A 22,500-nucleotide genomic window follows, 5' to 3' on the forward strand; every position below is an offset into this window, starting at 1 on the left:
TTATTTTATTTTATTTTATTTTATTTTATTTTATTTTATTTTATTTTTGAGAGAGAGGGAGAGAGAGAGTGCATGCAGTGGAGGGGCCAGGAAGAGAGAGAGAGAGAATCCCAAGTAGGCTTCATGCTCAGCCTGATGTGGGGCTTAATCCTATGACCCTGGGATCATGACCCAAGCTGAAATCGAGAGTCTGATGCTCAACTGACTGAGCCACCCAGGTGCCCCAGCATTGCTTTACATTTTTGCAGATCCCTTTGTTTGGGTTAAGAGAAGACAGATTGTGATATTTGCTTCTGTAATGAATTTACATTGTCACATGTAATTTCCAATGAAGTATATGGAGATGATGTGACTTCCATAGATACATAGTTGGAAAATGGAGGAACCTATTGATACTTTTTCAAATAATGTAAATATTCTTTGGTCTACTTAGGTAAATATACATTTAGTTCCTTTGAGTCGTTGAGAAAGTGAAGGTGATGTTTTACTTAATGTAGGACCTACATTTCTGGATATCGTAGAACTAATTGAATCTGCCCTTAGCTTTCCCAAGGTAGATTTATAGAAATGGTCCTGATGGAGATGCATTCTTGGCTTGGTATCCTGGCAGTTTGTTTTCTTTAAATTCTCCAAGGCTCTGAATGCCCCTGGTGGCCATGTTGTGTTTCTTTACCATTCATATAATTGTTTGTTACGTCTCCCAGTGTGCAAGATTATTTCTGAAGCCCTTCATAAAGTTAGTTGGAGGATTTTTCTTTCAATTTCTAATTGACCTTCACTCTTGTTTCTTCAACCATATGTTGGAAGGGGCATTGAGCCTCTGCAAAACTTGGATGTCAACATCAATACTATCATCTCCACAAACTTTTTGGCTATTCTAGTTCAAAACTTCATCAGTGGCAATAAGTAGAGTCCATGTATTTCAGGAAATACTAGACTCAGGATAGTACTTTTGGAACTGTCATTGGCTTGGAGCATTTGGAGTGTGATGTGTTAATAGTGGTCAAGAGTGTAGAGTGTAATTTGTTCACCTTTTGCTGCTTATTGGCCGAGAGCTTATGGTAGTAGTATTCAGAGTGTACCTTTATTACAGTTTTGTTTCTTCTTTTCTATTTTGACCACTATATTATAAGCCTTTACGTACAAGTTGGTGTTACTCTCTTTGTGTCCCTCGTAGAATGAAGGATATTGGTTTTGGGTATATTGAGTTTGAGGGAATTTTATTTTTCTAAGTCAAAAAATGTAGCTGTGGGATGTCAGATAGGAAGTGTGCAATAGGCAGTGTCTAATAGGAACTCAGAAGGTATGTTTGGGCTAAAGGTAGACACTGGGGATTGTTACTTACATCATTGTTAAGAGTAAGAGTGAAAGAGAAAATGTGGAATGTGAAGCAGACCAAGGTCAATTCTTGCTAGTTACATGATTTTAAGCCAGCTATTTGACTCCCCAGTGCTCAGTGACCTCATCTGTATAGTAAGGACAGTCATATGTACATCATAAGATGTCTAACGCATATTATCTTTGACTTCCTTCATTCTTTTCCACCCTTTTTCTAGAAAACATATACAGTATTTTTCAACAGAGCATTTAAATTTGGCTTAGGAGTTTACTGGCACGAGGGCAAAAAGGGAAATTAAATGTATTCCATGATCCTTGCTGTTTGTAAGGGGGGCACAAAAACCCATTTTGGTGGGGGGGGGGGGCTCGTGTTTTCTTGTCACAGCTTACTAAATTACTAGCTCTTTCCTTATCCTCTGTGTATAGCTCAATTTTTCTGGCTCAAAATGGGCTTAAATGTCCTATTTGAATTTGTGCCTTATATTATTTGCTCGTTAGTTATAAATTGTTGTGCTAAATGGTATAGCTTGTTAGTTATAAATTGCTGTGCTAAATGGTAATAGCCAACAGAAGATTGAATGGTTATTTTGAATTCTAAGACAGTGAAGAAAATGGATGAACATAATTTTTCTTTTTAATTTTGAGAATAAGCTGTATTCCCCAGAGTTTGTAGGGAGAAGTTTATAATGTTTTAACATGTGCTCTCCCAGGCCATCCCTTCTATTTTTATGGATGAATTCTTTATTTGACTCCCAAAACACTTTGTGGCAATAGTTTTTTCCCTCAAGCTTTGGAATAGATAAGATTATGAATTCCCTTTGAGGTATAAGATGATACATAACAATGTAACCTTTAGGTTACAGAAAAGTTATTTACAGGTTCTAGAAAAGTTAGGCAGCATATTTTGAGAGAAAAAATTCCCTTAATATCTAGCTCCTACCCTATAGAGTTCAGTACACATGGGTTTAAGGAATAATTTATTATAGGGATAAAATTTTTCTTTAACAGAAGTTATCACTTGTTTATCTTTCAAGACCATAGACTTCTGTTTGGAGTTGTTTCAGGAAGTCAGTGAGCTAAAGAAGAATGGAAAGTCCTGATAAAACTAGATTACTTCCAAGAAAGTCTTAAATACAAAATTTGTGATTATTTACCTTTTTCTAAGTCAGTTAATTCTATTTAAAATAAAAAAAAATTTTTTTTATTTGAGAGAGAGAGCGAGTGAGCATGCGAGTGGGGGAGAGGGACAGAAGGAGAGAGAGATAGAATCCCAAGCAGGTTCCATGTAGAGCCTGATGTGGGACTTGATCCCATGACTCTGGGATCATGACCTGAGCTGAAATCAAGAGTTGGTCATTCAACCAGCTGAGCCACCCACCCATGTGTCCCTTAATCTATTTTAATAATTACTGAAATTCTACATGGAATATAATTCCTCTTGAAAAATTAAAGGAAATAAGTCAGATAAAAAATCTTGACAAAGGAATATAAGCAGCTAACTATTGATATAAGAAAATAAAATCTAAAAATAAGTTGTTTAGGGACACCTGGGTAGCTTAGTCAGTTGAGCATATGACTGACTTCAGCTCAGGTCATGATCTCGATGTTTGTGAGTTCCAGCCCAGCATCGGGCTGTCTGCTGTCAGCAAAAAGCCTGGTTCTGATCCTCTGTCTCCCTCTCTCTCTGCCCCTCCCCTGCTCACTCACACTCTCTCTCAAAAATAAATAAACATTAAAAAAATAAATAAATAAGTTGTTTAGAGAGAAAAGAAGGTGGGTACCATTCTGGTTTTCAAAAACAAGAGAAAATCATAATGCTATCTTTGGGAATGGGTAACAACTGGGGATTTGGGCTTTTCCAGAAAACTTTCCTGTACTCTGAAAAATAGGAAATTTTGTATGAAAAACTTTCTTGCACTCTTGGAGGCCAAAGCTTGATCGTATACTGCTGCTTTGGTTGTTCTGTTGCCAGATGAAGTGAACTAGCAATTGCCAACTTTTTCTTCTGTTTGTTTGTTTTTTTTTTTAATATATATGACTGGTTTCATATAAAAACTTTGTAAATATGTATTTTATAAATATAGAAAAAAATTGGTCACATAAACTCTACACCTAAAGTAGTTATGTTATCTGTGGGAAGTGTGATATAGAACAGAATGAGGTAGAGTTTTCAGTTTTTTTCTCTGTATGCTTCTATCTTTGAGCTTTAAAAAGAGAGTTATTTGTGTTTTCAGCAGTTAAAATTGGGAGGGGAAGACTTATAGGAAAATAAACTATTTTAAAAATTCTCTAATACTGTAGAAATCCTTATGATTTAAGGCAGATTTTTAAATTTTTTTTTTTAAGTGAGAGTATGCGTGAGCAGGGGAGGGGCAGAGGGAGAAAGGGAATCTCAGGCAGACTCCTCACCCCTCACCTCACCCAACCAAGATCATGACCTGACATGAAACCAAGAGTTAGACACTTAACCAGCTGAGCCACCAGGCACCCTTTAAGGTGTATTTTTAAAAAATAGAGATGTAAAATTGATCATGAAACAAATAATGTAACTAATATGCAGTATGACTTTTAGAAATATTAAAGTGTTCTGTATTGCCTTGTTAAGTGAATTATCAACTGAATCTACTCTACAAGACCTTGAAATATAGAATATTATTTGTGTGTTGATAGTTTTGAGTGTTTTAGATGGCTCCTTGCTTATCAATATCTTTAGTCAATATATTTTTAAAGTGTGCTCATTTTCATCTTATGCAGTTGGATTTAATTTTCTTTAACCACAAACATTAGGGGAAATGCACCACTCCCAATCTTCTGAATCCCAAAGTGAATTTTCTGGGGATTTGTCGATCTAGATAATGACAGTTGTGATCTTTGTTCTTTCAGGATTGTTTTTCCCTCTAATATTTGATGGCACCGTTAAGATAGAAGAAATACACAAAGTCAATGCTAGTATTTTACTAGTAACCAACCTTAAAAATTCTTACTACCCTGTGTCGTTCTTCTCATTTAGCTTTCTCTACAAGTCAGCCACATACCTGGAAGAAATAAACGTTTACCTTTTTCACTAGAATTTCTGTTTTCCCCTCTTACATTCATTTTTTTAAATTATGTGTAGTTTATTGAGTACTTAGTATTTGTCAGGCTCTGGGGATAGAGAACAATAGTCCAGATTCCTGCTGTCATGAAATGTATATTATATCCTAGTAGAGGTTACAGAAAATCAACACATAAATAATTTCAGATAATGCTAAGAAAGGAGTGATTAGGGCTGGTGTCGTCCTAACCTATGTGGAGTTTGGCAAGATTACAACTGGAGAAATGAATATCAAAATTTTTAAATATTTATAAGTTAAGGATCAAGCTACACATCCATGCTGCCCACTTCTCAAGGGCTGGCATCCTCAAGACCCAGAGGCTAAAGGAACTGTTGTTCTCTTCTACTAGCCAGCCTTTCTACCTGCTACTCTGATTAGTAGCATGGATGACTTGGGGCAGAGCAGGGATGGTTGAGTGGTGCCTGGACCCATCAAAAACAGTATGTGAACTGATCCTGTCAACTCCCTAGGAATCCAGTACAGAGAGGTTAACCTCTTTAAGTCCTTGTTTTTGTAACTCAAGACTTTCAGGAAATTCTCAGCTCTTCCCCAGATCGCACTACCCTAGAAGAGAGCAGGGAATGCAGGTATCTGGGACACTTGGCTTAACTAGGCAGTCCTTCTTGGTGGATTTGGGGCAGCCAACCTTAACTGATTAAAGATTTTATGAGGAAACATTCCTTCTGTGATTTCTCAGGGCAGAAGTTGTGATTTTTTCCTTTCTCCGTGGATACTGTGGCACAGTCACCTTATCCTTTGGCCTGGGGCAGGGCCCGGGTGGGGGAGACCTCTTTCAGCTAGCACCTCTCCCTATTAATTCCCACTTGCTCACTTGCTTCCTGAACTTTCAAAAAAAACCTTCCTTACAAGGCTAAAAGAAAAAAAAGTCTTTGTTTTAGTGATTGTGGTATGCAGAGCCTAGGCTTCTGACCTAGGCTTTTCTTGCCTAGGTCTAGGAGTGGCACTGGAATGGAGGTGACCACAGACCGCTCTTTTACACGCCTCTTTGACTTTTTCCTATCTGCTACCTCTGAATCTGCCTAGCCCCCAACTCCATTTTTTTTAATGTTTTTTTTTTTTTTTTTACATTTTATTTATTTTTGAGAGAGTGAGCAATGAGAGCGTGAGAGCAAGCACAAGTGGGGGAGGGGCAGAGAGAGAGGGAGACACAGAATCCAAAGCAGGCTCCAGGCTCCGAGCTGTCAGCACAGAGCCCAAAGCCGAGCTCGAACTCACAAACCTTGAGATCATGACCTGAGCTGAAGTCGGATGCTTAACTGACTGAGCCACCTAGGCGCCCCTCAACTCCATTTGTTTTAATTTGTAAATTTGTTTAATGTGTAAAATGAAACTGATACCCTTTAGGATACCTATGTCAGAAAAGTAAGCTCTAAATGAAAATAAATATTTTCTAAAAGATTTTTTTGTGAGAGCTTTAAGTAGCAATGATTAATTTTCCTATCTCTGACTACCACCCTCCCCCCCACCCCTGCCCCTCCATCCCCCAGGGGGAAAAAACACACTCAACCAAAAAACCACCAGAGCAAACAACAAAAAACAAACTATATAATATTGTTGTGGATTTGAGTACTGACTTAAAGGTTGTCTTGTATTTTCTCTTTCAGGTGTGAAAGTTGTGTGGATTTACTATTTATGAGAGGAGCTGGAAACTGTCCTGAATGTGGCACTCCACTTAGAAAGAGCAACTTTAGGGTACAACTCTTTGAAGATCCTACTGTGGACAAGGAGGTTGAGATTCGGAAAAAAGTGCTAAAAATGTAAATATTATTGTTTGGATATACAAAGAGGACTTTAACAATTATTTAAGTAATTGATATAATTATTTATTGATGGAAATATGGACAGTTTGGCAAGTGAATAAGTATAAATTCATCTATGCATTTGTTCAACAGAAATTGATTAAGTTCTTAGAGAACTCAGTAATATTTATCTAGCCTTTGTTAGAGAAGTGTAGATCCTCTGGATTGATGGCTTTACAATTTATATATTTACTATATATTTTTTAATTTAGTTAACATATATTGAGTACCTACTGTGTGCAAGCACTGTGTTATGCATTTTAGGTACTAGGTGGAAATGAGTGAAATAGCTATGAACCTTGCCCTCATAAGGCTTACAGTATAGTAGTATAGGATAGCATGGAGGTAGATAATAAGACAGGCAAACTAAACAACTATGTGACTATGAATTGAGAAAAATACTATGAAGTTAGTGACAGTATTGGTGTAGGTCACTGATATCATGTTTAAATTGAGATTTGAAGGGGGCGCCTGGGTGGCCCAGTTGGTTGAGCGTCTGACTTTGGCTCAGGTCATGATCTCACAGCTCTGTGAGTTCGAGCCCCACATCGGGCTCTGTGCTGATGGCTTGGAGCCTGGAGCCTGCTTCGGATTCTGTGTCTCATCTCTCTCTGCCTCTAACCCACTTGCATTCTGTCTCTCTCAAAAATAAATAAGCATTAAAAAAATTAAAAATAAATAATAAATAGAGATTTGAAAGCTGTTATATAATGTGTTGTAATTTGTTTTAATATCTATCTTTATGTATGGACATATGTATTTATTTTTAATATTTTTTTCATTTATAATTTAGTTTTTACTCTTTGTGAATAGTTTTGGGTTTTATTTTATCTGTCCTTTTATTAAAAGTCACCTGATTATTTTTGAAGTTTAAAGAATATGTATATTTAATTTATCTACATATAATATTTAAATACATATTTAAATGTCATATTTAAACATATTTACTTAAATATGTTTAAATATATGTATTTAAATAAATATATTTACAATATATTATATTTAATATATTTAATATATATGTTTAATATATATATGATATTTTTGGTGGTGTATGTTTCAACCTAGGTCACCAGTGTTTTAGCAGCATCTTTCTAGGTATTTAATCTGTGTTACTTCCTTAATGCCCCCAGTTGCTCTTTTGTTATTTGTATTACCTCTGAGAGATAGTCTCTTTTAGATTCTTATTTTTTATTGATCCCTTATAGTTTTTCTAATTCTTTACAGGTACATTACAATATTTACAGAATTTTATGATCTAGTATTCTTTAGACTATAGTTGTCATGAAAAATAGGAAGGTGTCTTTTGAATTAATCTTTAGCTTTCTGAAAGTTAGCAAATCAATTTATAACAAGTAAATAAGGTTCCTAATTTCTTTTTCTTTATTTTCCATAAGTTTTAGAGGGATTTAACATATTTTATCTTTCTCTTTTGATTCTATTCTGTCTTTGTAGTCATAAGAATTTAAGAACGACGTTTTTGGTCTAATTACAAACATGGTGTCAAGAAAACAGTGTTTTATTTAGTAAGCAATCCTTTTCTATGTATCATGAGTAAAATAGGTAAGAAGAAACAAACTGATTAGATAATATTGAAAACAAGAGGTATGTAATGTGTTGATTTTTTTTTTTTTTTCTTAAAGATACAATAAAAGAGAAGAAGACTTTCCTAGTCTAAGAGAATATAATGATTTTCTGGAAGAAGTGGAAGAAATTGGTATGTTTTTTTTTTTTTTTTTTTACTTTCTGTAATTTATTAATTTTTTCTAATTTACATCCAAGTTAGTTAGTACATGGTGCAACAGTGATTTCAGGAGTAGATTCCTTAAGCCCCTTACCCATTTAGCTCATTGCCCCCCCCAACTAGCTCATTGCCCCCCCAACTCTGTTTGTTCTCTATATTTCAGAGTCTTTTATATTTTGTCCCTCTCCCTGTTTTTATATTACTTTTGCTTTCCTTCCCTAATGTTCATCTGTTTTGTAACTTAAAGTCCTCCTATGAGTGAAGTCATATGAATTTGTCTTTCTCTGACTAATTTCGCTTAGCATAATACCCTCTAGTTCCATCCACATAGTTGCAAATGGCAAGTTTCATTCTTTTTGATTGCTGAGTAATACTCCATTGTATATATATTCCACATCTACTTTATCCATTCATCCATCGATGGACATTTGGGCTCTTTCCATACTTTGGCTATTGTTGATAGTGCTGCTGTGAACATTGGGGTGCATGTGCCCCTTTGAAATAGCACACCTGTATCCGTTAGATAAATACCTAGTAGTGCAATTGCTAGGTCGTAGGGTAGATCTATTTTTCATTTTTTGAGGAACCTCCATACTGTTTTCCAGAGTGGCTGCACCAGTTTGCATTCCCACCAGCAGTGCATAAGAGATCCTCTTTTTCCGCACCCTTGCCAACATCTGTTGTTGCCTGAGTTGCTAATGTTAGCCATTCTGACAGGTGTGAGGTGGTATCTCATTGTGGTTTTGATTTGTATTTCTCTGATGATGAGTGACGTTGAGCATTTTTTCATGTGTCGGTTGGCCATCTGGATGTGTTCTTTGGAGAAGTGTCTATTCATGTGTTTTGCCCATTTCTTCACTGGATTATTTATTTTTTTGGGTGTTGAGTTTGATAAGTTCTTTATAGATTTTGGGTCCTAACCCTTTATCTGATATGTCGTTTGCAAATGTCTTCTCCCATTCTGTCAGTTGTCTTTTAGTTTTGCTGATTGTTGCCTTCGCTTTGCAGAAGCTTTTTATTTTGATGAGGCCCCAATAGTTCATTTTGGCTTTTGTTTCCCTTGCCTCCGGAGCCATGTTGAGTAAGAAGTTACTGCGGCTGAGGTCAAAGAGGTTTTTATCTGCTTTTTCCTCAAGGATTTTGATGGCTTCCTGTCACATTGAGGTCTTTCATCCATTTTGAGTTTATTTTTGTATATGGTGTAAGAAAGTGGTCCAGGTTGATTTTTCTGCATCTCTCTGTCCAGTTTTCCCAGCACCACTTGCTGAAGAGACTGCCTTAATTCCATTGGATATTCTTTCCTGTTTTTTCAAAGATTGGTTGGCCATATGTTTGTGAGTCCATTTCTGGGTTCTCTATTCTGTTCCACTGATCTGAGTGTCTGTTTTTGTGCCAGTACCATACTGTCTTGATGATTACAGCTTTGTAATACATCTTGAAGTCTGAGGAAATTGGTATGTTTTTGATGCTTGTACTTTTGGTTGCTACCCTATGTACTTTTATCTTTTATATGCCTAAGACAACATCTCACAGAAAAATCTCTAACAAGTTTTTGTTGTGATAGCTGACATTTTTTACCTATTTACTTTCAGTTGTACTTGAATCATGTTTGTTAAATAGAAGGCATGCTTAAGTAAAGGACATACTTAAGTCATAAACATTTTGTTTTAGGAAAAGTCTTATCACTTTGTATCTGGGGGAAAAAAGACTGTATCTCTGTATATCTGTATGTTGATGGGGCATTAGAGTCAACACAAGTAACGAATATACAGATTTTTAAAAAATAGTATTTCTAGTAACTGTGTCTATGGTGACTGAAGCCATATGTTGTTTATCATTTATGTCTCTGTGCATACAGTATTTTGAAAATAGTCGGAAGCAGTTGACTGTTGAAGTGGCATTCTGTTTTTCATGTTATGCTTGAATCAGAGGATAGAGTAATCTTGGGGCCTTTTCTTTTGTCATTAGTCAAAATGATGCTTTCATCAAAAGAAAGGATTGTTTTTTCTTTCTTTTTTTTTTTTTTATTAAATTTTTTTTTTAACGTTTATTTATTTTTGGGACAGAGAGAGACAGAGCATGAACGGGGGAGGGGCAGAGAGAGAGGAAGACACAGAATCAGAAACAGGCTCCAGGCTCTGAGCCATCAGCCCAGAGCCCGACGCGGGGCTCGAACTCCCGGACCGCGAGATCGTGACCTGGCTGAAGTTGGACGCTTAACCGACTGCGCCACCCAGGCGCCCCAGTTTTTTCTTTCTTAAATAAGATTTCATAGATGTTAAAGAGCTTGGAAGTTGTTATACTTCAATTAAAAAAAAGTTAATGTTTTTTTTTTAAAGCTGCCATAATTATTATTACTCAATATAGTTTTGGAAATATTACCAAAATTATAGACTGTGAAGATAAGAATGAGACGTAGGGAATTAAATCATCTTTTTTATTCTTCTCTTCTCACTATACTTCTGTTATTTCATATTTAAAATATAAATATAACAAACTGATCATTCTTTAGAAGGTTTATATATGGGGAAAATTTTTAGAAAACTTAAACTCTTGAGTAATGGAGTATTCTAATGCCTTTAATTTCTTTATTAACTAAGAAAAACCCAGAGAATCTTTTTATTTCAACTGTAATTAAAACTTTTCTAAAATATCTAAGTTCACTTGTTAGGTTATAGCAAATAGCATGTACAGAATATAGCTTAAGCTTTTCCTTGGATCTTTTAATGCCTTGGAACCATTGCTTTTTTTATTTAATTGTATTCATTGCACTTTGTGTATAATATTAGCAATCATCAGTGGCTTGGATTTTAGTTGAAAAGGGGGTGGAATTGGAAGTGCCAAAGCAAAGTAGAAAAGTTAGGATATAGACGGAGAAGATACAACCCCCAAATCTGCAAGAACTGGGAAAATGTAAAAATCTGGTTGTATGTAGATATTAAGTACAGGACAGGAAGTTGGGTAGTAAGCAGGAAGAAATCCAGCTCATGTTTATTCTGAAGGCAATGTCATTAGTCAACAGTCTGGTCAGGCAATAAAGAGAAAGGAGATTATAAATGTCACAGAGCTAGTTGAATACATGGTCACAAGTCCAAGCAGGCAGGTAAGATAATCTAAAGAAAATGATGGACAAAGAAGGTAGGGAAAGCGGGCAGGGATCTTGATTCTAGAATAAGGTTCTGGTTGAGCCATTATTTCATACACACACACACACACACACACACACACACACACACACACCCACCCACACCCACCCACACACACATTTAAGCTTATTTATTTTGAGAGAGAAAGAGAGAGAGTGCGCGCGGGCATGCACACACGGGGGAGGGGCAGAGAGAGAGAGGGAGACAGAGAATCCCTGTGCTGACACCCAGGTGCCCAAGATATTTTTTTTTTTTTTTATGAGATGAATTACTTTGAATATATAAATAACCTGGGACACATAGGTAAAACCATGTTTATGTCTAGAAGTGGGAGCTAGGATTGACAAGTAAGAACAAGTCTGGATATTACGGCTTATAGGATATGTAGTCCTTTCCTTACCAGATAGGAAAACTGTGGCTCGGAGCATTTAATTTGAAAGTGATTCTGCTATCATGTGTATTCATGAAAGACTATCTTCAGTTGCAGTATGTTGAAACTTTCTTGAGCCGTTGGAGTGACTGACATTTCCCAGTCCTCCCATAAAAAGTACTGATTGATGTCCAAAGCATAATGAAGATGACCCTTGTTCATTAGAAGATGTCCTTATGTACACTTTTGTACTTCTCTCACCAGTTCACTTATATACTGAGAGTTGTTTGCATTGGTAACCAAGTCTTCTTATGTTAAACTTATAATTATGTAATTTAATTAAGTAGTTCATGTGTTAGGAAAAAAATTGCAAATCTCCTGAAGCATTCTGCTTCTCAAGTTGTTTTTCCACTTTAAAAAATGGAAACTGAACAGTGTAGGTGACAGGTGTGGTTTATACAGGAAAGAAGCAGGGGTGCCTGGGTGGCTCAGTCTGTTAAGCATCTGACTCCTGGTTTTGGCTTAGGTCATGATCTCACTGCTTCGTGGGTTCGAGCCCCATATTGGGCTCTGTGCTGGCAGCATGGAGCCTGCTTGGGATTCTCTCTCTCTCTCTCTCTCTCTCTCTCTCTCTCTCTCTTTCTCTTTCTGCCTCTACCCACTAGCACAGTCTCTTTTTCTCTCAAAATAAATAAATAAACTTAAAAAAAGAGAAAGAACAATTAAAGAAATTAAAGGCTAGACATTGGTTGTATGTCATTAAGTTAGAGAATGACTACCCTTACTATATATGTTTTAAGTTAAAGTATTTAAGGAGTGTGTATGTGTGTTTCCCTCCCTTAACAGACTTTTGTAAATCATCAGCTACTAATCTTGATCATGTTGGATAAAGAGCAGTTCTAATTATATTTAAAGATATTGATGAAGTTTGGGGCCTAGCGTCATGGACTTACAGTTTATTTTCTGAGCTTTAGCTCAGTTTAACAAATATTAATTGTTCTATTGAACTACTTTACTTGATGAGCATATATGATCTTTGCCTTCTGTAAGTTCAGACTCTAAAGGGGAAATAATTATTTAAACTAATATTTATAATTTAAATGGGAAAGTAGTACAGGCATTTATTTGTAAAGTGTTATGGGAATACAGATAAAACAATTAATTCATCATTGGGAAATAGAGGTATAGTTTGATCAGAGAAGAGGTCATATTTGAATTTGACCTTAAAAAATGGAATAGGAGTTTATCAGTGGAAAGAGGATGGAAGAACATATGTAGCAAAAGACAGAGTTACAGAGGTACAAGGGTATTGAGCATGTTGGAGAATGGACAAGTAATGTTATAGGTAGGTAGAACATGGGGAATGACCAGAAATGAGGCTTGAGAAACAGAGTAGACCTGGGTTAATGAGGGCTTTGCAAGCTAAACTGTCAGGGTAAGATTTTATTCTCTGGCTAGTAATGAGCCAGCAAGGATAGTGTGGTAGCGATGTGCAATATTGACAGGAGATCCTTGAGGCTGGGAAGCGATTTCTCAGGGGCCATTATAGCAATTTGGATGAGAAATAATGAGAGCTTGGAGCAGGTAGTTAGGGAGGGATAGATAAAGGGGATGTTTTAGAGACAGAATATTCAAGGACTAATTTGATACAGGAAGTAAGTAGAAAGAGCAGGCAAAGATGAATTAAAATTTATGACCTTGAGCAGTTGTATGGTATTAATCTCGAAAGTAAAAACTGGAGAACAGGCAATATTTTTTATTGTTTTGTTGGGTGGAGAGTGAAGCAATGAAGGAAAGACTAGTTTTAGCTCTTCTAAGTTTTGTTAGGGTGTGGCTCCACCACTTTGTGGCGTGTTATTGTTTTAATTGTTGTGGTATAAATCAAACTTCCTTTTAAAATCATGTTTCAGCAGCTATCTACTTTGTGTTTTTTTCATGCTTTCAAAGATGATCAGTTTGATGTCTGTGATACCTGTATTGGCTATGTCTGTATTAATCAAAAGTATAAAATGTTAATTTTATGGACACCTGCTAAGTGCCAGACTTCTGCTGTACTCCCATTATCTTGTATAATTTTCACAGCTGTGAGACAGGCATTTTTATCCCTGCTTAGCATATGGAGAAGAGGTAAAGGGAGTTAAGTATTGTGCCGAGGGTCGCATTGCTAGTAAATACTGGAGCCAAATTTTGAACATAGGTTTTTCTGACTCTCAGAGCCCATCAAAGTGCTTGCTACTCTCAGAGGAGTTACTAGTCTGAATGCAGAATATGGGGTGCTAATTGGTGAAATAGCAGGAGCAGATAAAAAGTAGATTGGGTTCATATTTTGAAGGCCCTTAAAGAAGATTGAACTCAGTATTAAAGGTAGAAGGGTGCTATTGAAGATGCTTTGGCCTAGAGTGAGAGGAACAGAGTTGGGAGGGAGGCTAAGGAGTACGTGTTTGAGGATTTATAAGTTAGGAATTGGCCATTTTGTTAAATAAATTTCATTATGAATCCTTTGAACATCACAAATATAAAAATTTTAAAATACTATGATTTTGAATAATGGCATAAAAATTACAATAGAAAGGGCACACATGAAGATGAACTTTCTTATGGCATTAACAATAGGCTCTTTTTTGTGGTTATGACAATCTAAACATAAAAATTCTTGTTCCTTTTGCCCCCAGGGATTATCTCAAAGGTTTGCTCTTAGTTTCATAATAAATAGATTATTCTTTTGGTTCAGGGTATGCTTATTTTGAAAGGGTGAGAAAGTCCTAAGGGCTTTAATTATAAATTCTGGATGTCAAAAAGACTTCAAAATTGTACTTAAATAACATTAAATCTTTCAGAAAATACAATAGGTTTTTTGTTGCCTTTTAATACTTGACTAAAGGCAGGTCAACATCTGAGCTAAACCAGTAACCAGATAAAGGGCCAAATGATTGTTATAGAAAATTATCTTCTATTCTTTTTTTCTCAAGGCCATTATACCAACCTGATTCATTATGACATGAATGAGACTTGCTTCATCTGAAAAGTTTTAAAAATAGTACTTTACTTTCTTTTTAAACTCTTATTTTTTCTTTTTAAAGGAAGCAATTTGTATTATTTATGATTATGATTTGTATCTATTATACTGGTATTACCTTAGTTTCCTAAATTAAAAAATGAAATAAAGAAATAGATTATTTTAGTTTTATTGGAATTCATCATGAGGTTTCTAATAAGCACAAAAAATCATATACAGATAAATTTCATTTATAATTCAATTTTACCTGTTTCTGGGTTCCATTAAATAGAAAGTTTAAATCAGTAGTATACTGTCTAGCTTGCTGATAAACTTTTTGTTTTCTTAAACTGCTCTAAATATTCTGTTAGAGTTCAACATAGATACCAATTTGAATACTTTTACTTCTCAGTAGATTTATAGCCATAAGAAACCAAGATAATTTTTTCCTGTACTTTTATATGCACTTGCTTTACCATTCTGTAGAATTCAATTCTGTAATTTATAAAGGTCATCTTAATTAAATCTGTAATTATAAAGATAATTATAAACATTAGCATTGGTTTATTTTCTGTATTTTTTTTCCCTCTTTTGGTAATTAAGTGTTTCTTGAGCTCTTACCAGATGGGAAGTTCCCCCTCCTCCCCTTTTTAATAGATTTTATTTTTTAGAGTAGTTTTAGAGTCATAGCCAGCAGCAAGTAGAGAATTCCTATACAGCCCCTGTCCCGCACATGCACGGACTTCCCTGCTATCAACATCTCCAACCAGAGTGGTAAATTTGTTATAATTGATGAACCTACATTGACATATCATTATTGCCCAAAGACCATAGTTTACATGAGAGTTTACTCTTGATTTTGTACATTTTATGGGTTTAGACAAATATATAATGACATGTATCCACCATTATGGTATTGTACAGAATAGTTTCACAGTCCTAAAATTCCTCTGTGCTCTGCCTAGTTTTCCCTTTTTCCTCCCTTAACTTCTGGCAACCATTGACCTGTTTCTGTCTTTGTAGACTTACCTTTTTAGACTGTCATGTAGTTAGAATCATATTCTATGTAGCTTTCTCAAATTGGCTTCTTTCAGTTAGTAATATGCATTTAAGGTTCCTCCATGTCTTTTCAGGATTTCATAGCTCATTTCTTTTTAGTGCTGAGCAATATGGTCTGGATATACCACAGTTTATCCACTAACCTATTGAAAGACATCTTGGTTGCTTCCATGCTTTGGCAATTACAAATAAAGCTGCTATAAATATCTGTGTACAGGTTTTTGTGTGGACAGTTTGCAGTTCCTTTGGATAAATACCAAGGAGTATGATTGTTGGATAAAATGATAAGAAACAAACTGTCTCCCAAAGTGTTGTGTCATTTTGCATTCCTGCTGCAATGAATGAGAGTTCCTCACATCCATGTCAGCATTTTGGTGTTGTCAGTGTATTGGATTTTTGCCATTTTAATGGGTATGCAATGGATGTTTTTTATTGAAGTACTGGGACTGATAAAGATGAATCAGACCTAGAATCTGCCCTCAAGGAACACTTTATTAGGTCAAATAGATATGTACATTTAAAATAATTTGGGGCACCTGGGTGGCTCAGTTGGTTAAGTGTCCGACTTCGACCCAGGTCATGATCTCACAGTTCGTGTGGGTTCGAGCCCTGCGTCAGTCTCTGTGCTGACAACTCGGAGCATGGAGTCTGCTTTGGATTCTGTCTCTCTCTCTCTCTCTCTCTCTCTCTCTCTCTCTGCCCCTCCCTCACTGGCTCTCTGTCTCTGAAAATTAAATAAATGTTAAAAAAATTTTTTTACAGGGTAGAAAGTGGGTAAGTGCTACCAGCATATTAGGCAATGTATTGTGGGCATTCAGGGATACAGAGATTGTACCTGCAAAGTGAGTTATGAAGAAGAGCTGGTGATTAAGCTGGGTATAGAAGGGTAGGCCAGATAAGGATATCCACAATTGTTCTTCGTTGAGGTTGGTACTAAAATATGGATCCTCTGGGAGAAGCAGTATGATCACAGGTTTGGAGGTAGGAAATTACGGGGCCTGTACAGGTGTAGAAAAAGAGCTGAATTGTGCTACCAGTGGTTTTCAGGCATTGAGAGAAGCAATATACCTAGCATTGTAGATAAAAGTTTAGGCTTTAGAGTCAGCCTAAGTTATAATCCTGGTTACAACATTTACTTCCTGTATAACTTGGATGTAGTTATTTAATGTCTTTAAACCTTATCCATAAAGTGTGAATAATAGTAATACCTATCTCAGAAGGTTTTTGGGAGGTTTAAGTGATGTAATTAGGCCGAACCTGGACATAGTGCCTGTCATATGTATATTGTAGATACTTGATACACACACATTATAGATTGTATTCTTCAAGCAAAATTTTGAGGAGATCATTTTAAGCAAACAAATGAAGCAAAGCCTCTCTGGTTGGAATTGTGCAATCTTTCCATTGTTTCTTGAAGAGGCTATGAGGAATCTGCAGAACTCCCAGAGCAGAAAGGAAAAAGCAATGTAAGAGATAAGGTTGGATTTTTCTTTTCTCAAGGCATTGTGGATGCAGAAGCAATGAGTGAACTGAGTGACTCATGACTGAATGACATAATCAGAACTTTGTAGGGTTAATTGGTAGCTGATTCCATTAAAAGGAAGAATAGTTAATGGGGCTCCTGGGTGGCTCAGTTGGTTAGGCGTCTGACTTCAGCTCAGGTCATGATGTCACAGTTTGTGGGTTCGAGCCCCGCGTCGGGCTCTGTGCTGACAGCTCAGAGCCTGGAGCCTGTTTCGGATTCTGTGTCTCCTTCTCTCTCTGTCCCTCCCCCACTCATGCTCAGTCTGTCTCAAAAATAAATAAAAATTAAAAAAATTTTTAAAAAAAGGAAGAATAGTTTATTCTTTTATTAATTTTTTTAATGTTTATTTTTGAGAGAAAGAGAAAGAGAGACAGAGTGCAAGCAGAAGAGGGGCAGAGAGAGAGGGAGACACAGAATCTGAAGCAGGCTCCAGGCTCTAAGCTGTCAGTGTAGAGCCTGACGTGGGCCTCGAACCCATGAACTGTGAGATCATGACCTGAGCTGAAGTCGGACACTTCACCAACTGAGCTACCCAGGTGCCCCACGATAGTTTATTCTTTTAATAAACACTTACTCAACAACTAGAACAGTACTAAATATTGTTGAATGCATGAAGCAAGAATACTTTTAGTTTTTCCCTGTTGTCATTTGATGATATTGTGTCTTGTATTATTCAGTTCATGTGTTTAGGGGTGATCTCCCCAGTGAGAGATCTTTAGTTTCAGTTAAGTGTCTGACTCTTGATTTTGGCTCAGGTCATGATCTCAGCGATTGGTGAGATCTAGCCCTGCAGCAGGCTCCAGGCTGACTGCATGGAGCCTGCTTGGGATTCTCTCTCTCCCTCTCTTTCTACCCCTCCCTAACGTGTGAATGCACACGTTAAATAAACTTAAAAAAAAAAAAGAAAGGCTTCGAAAGTGTTTGATTTATTTATTTATTTAGTAAAAGGGGGAAAGGCAGAGGGGATGAGAGCACTATAGGATGGTAGAACTGGAAGGGGATTTGAGGTATGCTTCAGAAATATTAGTCTGACAGCACTGTATATTACAGATTGGTTAGAGTGTAGGGTCAGATGCAAAGGTTCTGGAAGTAGAAAATGAAGGCAGAGATTATTATATGTTATCTAGGGAGAAATATTATATGGTTTGGTATATTGTCAGGGCACTTTGAGAATAAGGGCAGTTTTAAAGAGATTTTGGTGGTAACTGTAGGATTTGGGAACTGGTGTTTGTGGAATGCAAAGGAGAGTGGGTCAGATGAATCAGGTGTTAAGTCTTGGTGTCATTAATGTCATTAATCTATTAACTGGTTTTCTGAACTGCACTTTGAGATGGTGTCAGCTTTTGCTGGCATTTATTTGGTTGAAACTATGGGAAGTGATGAGATTGCCTCAATAGGGAGGGAGGAAAGAAGGCAAAAGCTAGAATTATATAGATTACTTAGAGGCCAAGAAGAGCCAGAGATGGAAACAGGAAAGAGTAGTTGGAATAGTAGGAGAGAGATCAGGAGAATGTATTTAAGTTAGTCAAGAGAAGGAAGTGCCTAAGGAAGCGTAAGTGATGAATACTGTTGAGTGGCATAGATATTGAGGATGGTAGATAACTGGATTTGGTGGCTTAATAGATGACCTGTTAAATACAAGGAGTAAAATGTGAGCGATTGGCAAAGGTAGTGGAATCATACTGTATTAACTAATGGATCTCAGTTGACTTTCTAAGGGCACTTGGTAGTTTTGAGCCTCCTCCTCTGTTGTGTGTTGGGGCCAGAATGTGATTTATGGGGAATGCCTTACATTGTATCCTAGCCAGATTTCCTGGTTTACCACCATTATTATTTTCTTTTCTACTTTGTGGTAAAAAAAGGCTGGAGAAGTAGCTAGGGGCTATTGTTTCTCATTTTCTCTAATTTCTCCCAGAGTTTTAAGATTGCATATCATAGAATTGATGTTTGCTTTTGTTTTTCTACATACCTAAATGAGTCTGGGATATTAACAATGATTATGGTAATTTGATGTTCTGAAATAAGGTGGCCTTTGAGGAGATAAAAATGAAATTATGGATCAAATTGGTTTTTAGGGTATGTTTGATGCCTTATTCAACAAAATAGGTAACGCTGTGTTGGGCTCCCAATATTACTTTTCAACTCTTACAGGGCTCTATAATCAAAAGTCTAGGTACTATTTGACTTTCTCTGTCTGACTTACTTCACTTAGTGTAGTACCCTCCAGGTCCATACCTGTTGTCACAAATGCCAAGACCTCATTTTTTTTTTTTAAATGGCTAATATTCCATTGTATATGTGTATATCCCACACCTTCTCTTTCTGTTCATCTATTGACGGACATGTGAATTGCTTCCGTATCATGGCTATTGTAAATGATGCTGCAATAAACAGAGGGGTGCATACATCTTTTGAATTAGTGTTTTTGTTTTCTTTGGGTAAATACCAGGTAGTGAATTACTGTATCATATGGTATTTCTACCTTTACTTTTTTGAGAACCTTCATACTGTTTTTCACAGTTGCTGTATTAATTTACATTCCTACCAACAGTATATGAGGGTTCCTTTTTCTCTACATCTTTGCCGACACTTGTTACTTCTTTCTGTTTTGATTTTAGCCATTCTGATAGGTGTAAGGTGATATCTCATTGTGGTTTTGGTTTGCATTTCCCTGATGATTAGGGATGTTGAACATCTTTTCATGTGTCTGTTAGCCATTTGTATATCTTCTTTGGAAAAATGTTCATTTAGGTCCTCTGCCTAGTTAAACAAAATTTTTTTTACTGTTTATTTTTGAGAGAGAGAGAAAGGGAGAGAGCGCTAGCAGGGGAGGGGCAGAGACAGAGGGAGACACAGAATCTGAAGTAGGCTGCAAGCTCCAAGCTGTTAGCAGAGAACCTGATGCAGGACTCGAACCCACAAACTGTGAGATCATGACCTGAGCTGCAGTTGGATGCTTAACTGACTGAACCACCCAGGTGCCCCTCCTCTGCCTATTTTCAATTGGATTATTTGGGGTTTTTTTTGGTGTTGAGTTGTATCAGTTTTTTATAAACTTTATATATTAACCCCTTATCAGATATATCATTTGCAAATACCTTCTCTCATTCAGCAGGTTGACTTTTTGTTTTGTTGATGGTTTTTTTTCACTGTGCAAAAAGCTTTTTATTTTGATGTAGTCCCAGTAGTTTATTTTGGCTTTTGTTTCCTTTGCCTTAGGAGACGCATCATATGATTTCACTTACATGTGGAATCTAAAAAAACAAACAAAAAGTGGAATCAAACTGATAAAAATAGAGAACAAACTGATCATTGCCAGTAGGGAGGGGGTGAGGGGATGGGTAACATGGGTGAATGGGAGTAGGAGATACAGGCTTCCAGTTATGGAATGAATAAGTCATAGGAATAAAAGGTACAGCATATGGAATATAGTCATTGGTGTTGTAATAGGGTTGCATGGTGACAGTTGATGGTGAGCATATCATAACATTTGGTTGTTGAATCACTGTGTTGTACATCTGAAACTAATATAACATTATGTGTCAACTGTACTCAAATAAGAAAAAAAAAGAACAAGTAAAAGCAAAAAGTCAAGCAACTATTTGAGATGGTTATTAAAGGAAAGAGTGAGACAGGGCTCACTGTTTCACTTAGAGACATAGCTTAGAGCATAGTTGTTTAGGGTAGATGAAACCCGTTTATAGAACAAGCAGGAAGTAGGGAAAAGTAATTGGTGAAGGGATAGAATAGGTAATAATGGATGGAAAAGATTACAGAAGAAGCCCAGGCAGGTCTGAATTGAATTATGAAACAGGAGAATCTTAATAATATGGATTTTTCTTTTTTTTTCTTTTTTTTATTTAAACAAAAAAAATTTTTTTTAACATTTATTTATTTTTGAGAGAGAGAGAGAGAGAGAGAGAGAGAGCGAGAGCATGAACAGGGGAGGGTCAGAGAGAGAGGGAGACACAGAATCTGAAACAGGCTCCAGGCTCTGAGCTGTCAGCACAGAGCCCGATGCCAGGCTCAAACCCACGGACCACGAGATCATGACCTGAGCCAAAGTCGGACGCTTAACTGACTGAGCCACCCAGGTGCCCCTGGATTTTTCTTTAGACAGGCTGATGCAAACACAGTAACATGTGGGGTAGTGTGGTGGTACTTTATGATATGAATTTGTATGTACCAAAAGAGTTTCTTGTTTTTAAAATTTATTTTTGAGAGAGAGAGAGAGAGTGTGCACGAAAAGGGGAGGGGCAGAGAATCCAAAGTGGGCTCTGTGCTGACAGCATAGAGCCCGATGCAGGACTCAAACTTATGAACTGCTGTTAGATCATAACCTGAGCCAGAGTTGGACGCTTAACTGACTGAGCCTCCCAGGTGCCCTGTACCAAAAGAGTTTTTTGGTTGTTATTCAGAGTATTATATTGATACTTTGATTTATATAGGTAAACTTAGAAGGGAGTAAGGCATTATTTTGAGTCAGAATTAATAAAAAATTATACAATTATTAAATAATTATACATTAAAAAATCTAACTCATTGAAAATTTATCATCTTTTTTTGTTTTTTTTTAATTTTTTTTTTTTAATGGTTTATTTATTTTTGAGACAGAGAGAGACAGAGCATGAGCAGGGAGGGGCAGAGAGAGGGAGACACAGAATCTGAAGCAGGCTCCAGGCTCTGAGCTGTCAGTACAGAGCCCGATGTGGGGCTCGAACCCACGGACCGCGAGATCATGACCTGAGCTGAAGTCGGATGCCCAACCGACTGAGCCACCCAGGCGCCCCTACCGTCATCTTTTTTGAACATACCTCAGTGGCTTCTCTTATGAAATAGTTTCAGTCTTAAGTTTTGGTGCCAGTTTATTCTTTACCTTCTTAGTTAATTTTTAACTGCTATCTATATCATATTTCTTTATTAAAAATTTTTTTAATGTTTATTTATTTTTGAGAGAAAGAGAGAGAGCGGGGAAGGGATAGAGAGAGAGGCAGACACAGAATCTGAAGCTGGGGCTCAAGTGCGAGATTATGACCTGAGCTGAAGTTGGACACCTAACCGACTGAGCCACCACGTGCCCCTATATCATGCTTCTTTACATCTAGACTATAGGGACCATTGGAATGTGAATTAAACTTGTTTTTGTTTTCTATAAATTATATAATTATATAATATTTTTTATTCTGATGGATACATTTTCTCTTTGTAGAGCACAGATTCTTTTCAGTTTTGATTCTGACTAGTATAATAGATCCCAGACTTACTCTTTGTATTCAAATAATTTAAGTAATCTTTTATGTACTTTTAAAGTTAAAATGGGGACTTTAAAAATCAAATCTAATGCGATTATGACAAACACGTATCTTAGGTTTTCTGGGGTGATTCAGAGATTTAGATATTCTGTGTGA

General features: G+C 36.5%; 1 protein-coding gene across 2 annotated transcripts in view; it reads left to right on the forward strand.

Annotated features, from left to right (window-relative positions):
- MNAT1 (MNAT1 component of CDK activating kinase) overlaps positions 1-22,500 on the forward strand; it is a 237,487-nt gene that overhangs the window by 63,867 nt on the left and 151,120 nt on the right. For both annotated transcript variants that reach the window (XM_040477324.1, XM_040477323.1), the window contains exons 3-4: positions 6,059-6,211; positions 7,897-7,970. In XM_040477324.1, the coding sequence (XP_040333258.1) occupies positions 6,087-6,211; positions 7,897-7,970 (199 nt within the window). In that variant the 5' untranslated portion in view covers positions 6,059-6,086. The remainder of the gene's footprint in view (positions 1-6,058; positions 6,212-7,896; positions 7,971-22,500) is intronic.

Source organism: Herpailurus yagouaroundi, unplaced genomic scaffold, assembly GCF_014898765.1.
Source record: "Herpailurus yagouaroundi ecotype Mexico unplaced genomic scaffold, PumYag 141, whole genome shotgun sequence".
NCBI classification, from domain to species: domain Eukaryota; kingdom Metazoa; phylum Chordata; class Mammalia; order Carnivora; family Felidae; genus Herpailurus; species Herpailurus yagouaroundi.